The sequence below is a fragment of the Poecilia reticulata genome, chromosome 1 (assembly GCF_904066995.2).
Source record: "Poecilia reticulata chromosome 1, P_reticulata-male-v2, whole genome shotgun sequence".
Taxonomy (NCBI): Eukaryota; Metazoa; Chordata; class Actinopteri; order Cyprinodontiformes; family Poeciliidae; genus Poecilia; species Poecilia reticulata.
In genome coordinates, this window is record NC_088830.1 from 11,780,570 (window position 1) to 11,786,798 (window position 6,229).

Consider the following 6,229-nt stretch of genomic DNA (forward strand, 5'->3'; position numbering starts at 1 on the left):
CAGAATACGCTCCTGTTCTTGAGATGTGTGTATGTGTGTATGCACACTCAGAAGGAAGCTCAGTGAAGAGAGCTAAGCCTGAATTAGAGGGCTGAATCTCATGTTAGAGGCTTGGTGCTTTAAAAAAAAAAAAAAAAGTCTAGTCCAAATTTTTCAGGAATAAATTGTTATATCGCCCTTTGCAAAATAGTCTACACCCCATTAGATCTCTTCATAATCTGTCATAATATAGCCACAAAGCTGAATGTGTCTTAATGTGATTTTCTATTTTTAATGGAGCAACAAAACGTAGCAATTGCTCCTAATTTTGTAGCTCAAACATATTTGGTTCAACATTCTTTAGAAATAAAATCCTAAAACAAGACAGGTGCAAATAAAATTTTAACCCAATGGCAAGGCTGGTAGAGACGGCCATCATTTGCAGCTATGATTGTAAAAAAAAAAAAAAGAGGTTCTTCAAAATATAGACTCATGAGGGTTGAACTGATTTAACACCACACTTATAAGATTTTTACTTGTGGGACAAAAGTTTGAAAAGCAACTTTTCTCCCTTTAATGTATTTGATAGGGACAATGCGCATTAATTAACATTTTTTGTAAATGTGCCAGAATTTACCCAAAAGGCTGCTTGTCATCTGTTGTCCCACTTTCCACTTTTTCTGCATCACATTCATTTCCTGACTAAAAAAATAAAAAACTTGAGCTGGGATTGTGCTTTATTTTTACTTGTTTAGGCCACAACTCAAACTACTGAAACACTTTTGTATCAGAATAAAATAGCAAAAAAAAAAGAAGAAATAATTCATTCAAACTAATAAAACAGTGAAGATGAGGTCTCTTACAACCTCAATCTGATCTTTACACCTGAACAACCTGCACAAACTGAACACAATGTTTATCGTTTGAAATAAAATCAACAAATTAATTTCAACAGTAAGCTGGGCTTTAGCAAACAGGACAACAACAAAAACACATGATGTCCTAACTCAAAGTCTTGAAAGTAACGCTTGTGGTTGGCAGCGGCTGGTCTGAGGCTAGTAAGAGTTTAAAAATGTTAGCTACTACTGAGGAACAGTAGTAATTTAGAGTAAAAATGTGTACATTACTCACTTAGCTAGCATCAAATTCAACAATGTCTTCATCAAAGCAACAATTAACCTCTTTTAAAACATTAAACGCTTATAAAGCCAAACTTAAAAGCTTTGGATCAAATAGTTTCACATCGAGTCTCAGTGCTTTAATAAAGATGAATGTGGGTCCAGATGTTTGCTCCAATCATGGCCGGTTGAAAGAAAACCAGAGTTGAAGTTCAAGTAATTTTCAACTAAATAATAATGATAACAATAAAAAAAATGTTGTGTCCATTCACTTTCCCTCCCAAGCATCTTCTCTCTGTTTTGCTGCCAGACGCTTTTGTTCTGAAAGGTAAATCAAGAAGCGCAAACATGTTACACACATGAAGACGTGGAAGCATCTATATAAAAAATTTTTAAAAACTCCCAGAAGGTGAATCAATGATCTAAATATATATCTGCCGTTACCACAAGTAGGGATGTGAGGAGCGGGTGGCAAGACTGAGGAGCCAGCTGGAAGTCATTTTTTTATATGTGGCATCACTTTCCCAGAACATACTGTTTAACACGTGATGCTGTTTTGTACTCACATTTACTGTGCATTTACAGATCTTAAATAAAGAGCCTGGTGGTGCGCCTATGCTGAGAACAAAGAAGCTTTTTTTAGTTTGCTGCAGTCCGGACCTCTGCTTCCTGGACTGACTGCTCGTTGGGCTGCAGTTGTGGTTTTCTGTGCCTATATACTTATGTTCCCTCCATGAAGGAAAATGGCTGCTATGCTGATTATAGAGCTGCAGTGATGTGCACAGCAACTGATGGAGCTCTCTTGGCATCGGTTTGCATCTTTCCGCTCAGGTCTGTGACGACGTGCAAACAGCTCCCACTTGTGGCAGAGACCGTGCAGTGCACGTACAGGTAAGGAAGGTGGGGGGAGTTTTGCGCCACATTTCAATAAATTCTCATTACAGGCCTTGGCTGGGCTTTCTGTCTGACACTCAGACATTCTGTCAGAAGCTTTAATAGCTATTTTTACGATACTAATAAAACAAAAACCTTCCATTTAAAACTAAAGCAACCCAATAGGAAGATAAACCTCATGTGTTTGTGTAAATGTACCTTTTGCCTGTTGAAGTTTTTTCTTCTCTGCCTCTCGCTGCTCTTTCGTCAAGCTGCTTTTCACACCAAGTGCTCCGATCACAAGCTTCCGAGCCAGCGCAGCGCTCGTCTGAGGTCGCTCTTTAGCAGGAAGGAGGTAGTCTTATAATAAGAACAGGGAGGCAAAATGTTTTAGCTACTCTCTCTGGATAGATATTAACATATTACTGTAGAAAAAAAAAAGAAAATGCATAAAGATTTTCATTTTTAGCTAATTCCAAGATCCCAGAATCAAATGATCTGGTCTTGACCAGCTGGAATTACTGATAAAACTAAGCTATGCAGGAGTCCTCAAAGATGCTGTGTTTTCTTTTTTTTTTGTTTTTATTCAATATTTTTAGTGGGAATGACTAATCAAGGTATTTCCAGGTTTCAGAAGATCAAATTTAAGACTTTAAGTCCTTTTTTTAATGCCACCTTGAATGAAATTTATGATCCAGCCTCCCCTATATCCAAACATAGGGACAGCTGGGAGATTCTGCAGTATTACAATAAAACAAAGCAAAACCTGAAATTTCTGGGGTCTGTTTGTGGCTCTTGGCAGAAGATCAAAAATACTCCAGAGACATTAATGCAAAGTAAAAACACATCAACATGCAGTTGTACCCGAGCAGCTGCGGGCTTTAGCCTTGGTGGCGTTGGAGGACTTGGAAAGGGGCCTTAACTTCATCAGTGGGTGTTTGGTTCTGAGAGCTTCCCGGGCTGAAAAGTGAAAAGAAACAAAATAATAGAACAGCAGACCTTGTGCTCCATTTATATTACGATATTGATACACTTTATGATGTATTATGTGTCGGCTCTGTGTTAATGTTCATAAACACTCATGACCCGTTTCCTCCCAACTTTCTCCAGAAACAAACCATTTCGTAGCCATGCGTTTACAAGCTACGAGCTCGGACCCATGTTAATATATTTCCTTAAAGTAGACGATGAGTAGATGACAGAAGGTTACTTTTTATTTTTATACCCAAAATACCGGGGCTACAGACGTACAAAACGTGGTGGAGAGGGAAGGACCAGTGACGGTGCTGAGAGCGAGGCAAAGCTTCACTCACCTGCTATGGGGCTGGAGAAGAGACCCAGGGCATGCGAGTCATCAATCCACTTGATGTCGAATCCTCTCTGTCTGAAAACGCAGCCAGCAGTCACATGAATCCGGCACCGATCGTTTAATTAAACCTGACAACCCTCAATCAAAGATGGTTCTCGCTCAGCTGATTTAAACTCTCCAATTTGAACATGAGCAAAATCTGGAGACATTTTAAATCAAAACTAGATCAAGTTAGTTGTGTTGGGAACGGTTCGTACTTAAAGAATGCGTGTGATTGTGTCACTGCCAAAAATAGCAATAATAATAATAAAGATTTGGTGCAGTTTAATTGGCCAACCCGTGAATTTGATCCTTTAAAAGTTTTTTCTTCTGCTCAAACTATCTAATGTTACTTCAGATGCATAAACACTAAAGTAAATGAAAAAGTAAAGGCTATTAGAATGAGCGTCCATAAATTACCATGCAATAAAACCCATAACTTTACGTCATGGCAGCTGGCTGAAAATAGACTGGACTCAAGATTCAGGAACGTTACTCATCCAGTGAGCAAGAAGGAGGCAACTGAAGCACAGCTGCGTTTGATTTTAGAGAAACTCAACAGAATTTGATTTAAACAGAGTAATAATCAAAATATTTACAGATTTTTTTTCCCATAAAAGGTAGACAAATGAGATGGATGCATACGTACTGGTAGCACTGAAATAACCTGAGGAGGTCTTCCGTCTTAAACTCCGAGGGGAAGTCGTAGATTTCCACAATGTGGGACAGTTCGTCCTCCGTGAGGTCAATCTCGTCTTCGTCGTCCATGTCCATGTTGTAGTAGTCAAATCTAGGTTCCTGTTTCGACTTCTTCTTTCTGCCCTCGCTCAGAGCCAGCTTGAGTGGCGAGAGACAAGAGATGAATGAAAGGAGACACAAATGTGCCTCTCCAACTGTGTCAACGTTTGAACAATCTCTGAGCTGATTGAGGTGAAGTTGAGTTTAGAAACAGTTTAGGTTTTTCTTCATTACTTCCCTCCTTATTGTGGAAAGCAGCAGTACCTCTAGTAGCTAAAATGATCCTCAGCATGATGAATCCACCACTACGCTAGACAGTTGGTGCAGCACTATTGAAAGCTCAGTCTATGTTTAAGTAGCTTCCACTTTAGGATGAGTGTGAGCTTTATTAGGTCCTGAACAAACAGCTTCCCCTCTCCTAAAGGTAACAATTTAGGTTACATGGCTAAAAGCCTGAGCACGCTTTGGTGTTCCAACAGGACACCAATCCCAAACACAGCAAAACTGGATTGGGAATTGACGAGTCGGGTTTCTTAAAGCCCTGATCTCAACTCTATCAAGATTTTACAGACCAGCCTTAAAAAGCCGCTTTGTTCTAGAAAAATAAAGCAATTTAAATGAGCTCCTCCATTTCTGACTAGAACAGAGATGAAATATCAGGCGGCCAAAAGCATGTAAAAAAAAATCTTGTTGATCATGTAGTCATGTTGGTAGGTTTCCCAACTCTGGTCCTCAAGGCTCACATCCCTGCATGTTTTCCTGCTTCAATACACCCGATTCATCTGACTGTATCAGGTGAGTGCATGTTTTGGGTTTTTTTAGACAATTGATAGTTTTAGCGACATGTCGGTAGGATTTCTTGCCAACATGCCAACGCCTGTTTACAGTTCAGCAAACGCCTGTTAATCAGCCATCAATTGAATCAGCTGGGCTGAAGCAAGGAAACGCCTAAAACATGCAGGGCAGTGTGAGTTCAGGACCAGGGCTGGGAAACTCTGCTCCAAGTAACCAAACATTAGCGGGGGTTCTTATGTATTTGAGGTTCCCACCAACAACAGTATGCACAATATGTTGGAGAGCATGAATGCTGATTAAGAGTCGGAGGTGCTAAAGCCCACAAACAGCTCTCACCTCTTCCAGTAGATGTGGATCTAAACAGTCTCCTTCATCATTGAACAAAGTTTCCCAGCTGTCCTCGTTCTCATCTTGAGGGGATGCTGGTTCCTGCTGTGAGGAAGCTTCAGCCTCTGCCTGCCCATTAGCCATCACCTGCTCGTCCTGTAGCCTCTCCTCCTGCACATCGCAGCTCTGAGCGTTTGCGCCTCCTGCAGCTGCTGCAGCTGCTGCGGTGTTGGCCTTGTCCTTCCTGTTTTTGGCGTTCTTTCGAGCCTTGTCTGTATATCGAGGTTTGGGTCTTGGTTTGTCCTCTCCCTGAGTGGGAGTTTTGTCTTTAGCGGCCTGGCGTCGCTGTTTGGGGACGTACAGCGCCTGGTTGGGCCTCTTTGACTGACAGGCATCTGTCGATGTTTGCTGGTTTGGAGCGCAGGCTTCCTTTTGCTCCTCTTCTTTTGGCTTTTCCGCCTCCATGTTTAAATTCAAGTATCTGAAAATTGCAGTAAGCAGAGATAATTACATTCACAGCTACGTAATAAATGAGAACTATTTTCGCAATCTTAAAATCAGTGTATTCGAGTTTACATCATTTAAAAGGTAACCTTACTCGATATATTTAGCTAATTTCGCTAAAATATACTTCTTTCATTCAAACCTGAGACACATTTTCGCTTTAGCTTACCCGTGTTTGGTTTGTTTAGCAACAGAATTTGTCGCGTTCTATGACGAAAACGCCGTCAACAGCAAAGCATTATGGGAGACGTAGTTCTCTACGTCTCCCATAAGACGTAGCAGCGTTGATGCATATCCAGATAGAAAGTCAGAAATACATGGACTATCTTAATAGGTCGATGTTTCTGCTATTTTGACAAAAGACAAACATTTATCTTTATATAAATTGCAAGTCAAATAAATGTGATTGGGTGCGCACCATTTTTATGCCCGCTGAGGAAAAGGTGTGGCAAGATGGAGCGGTGGTGTTGGTTAGCACATAATCCCAAACTCCGCATTAGCCCATGTAGGTAAACAACCCGGATGCACATTTACTGGAGGTTTTTTT

General features: G+C 40.6%; 1 protein-coding gene across 2 annotated transcripts; it reads right to left on the minus strand.

Annotated features, from left to right (window-relative positions):
• Positions 1-698: 698 nt before the first annotated feature.
• Positions 699-6,018, minus strand: r3hcc1l (R3H domain and coiled-coil containing 1-like). Of its 2 annotated transcripts, none has more exons than XM_008396110.3 (7): positions 5,852-6,018; positions 5,188-5,659; positions 3,968-4,155; positions 3,284-3,354; positions 2,835-2,930; positions 2,190-2,330; positions 699-1,418 (listed from the first exon to the last, which is right to left on the minus strand). In XM_008396110.3, the coding sequence occupies exons 2-7, from the start codon at positions 5,641-5,643 to the stop codon at positions 1,366-1,368; spliced, it is 1,005 nt and encodes a 334-aa protein (XP_008394332.2). In that variant the 5' UTR covers positions 5,644-5,659; positions 5,852-6,018; the 3' UTR covers positions 699-1,365. The 2 variants fall into 2 exon arrangements, with proteins under 2 accessions (XP_008394332.2, XP_008401974.2); XM_008403752.3 differs by lacking the exon at positions 5,852-6,018 and adding an exon at positions 5,777-5,848.
• Positions 6,019-6,229: the final 211 nt, after the last annotated feature.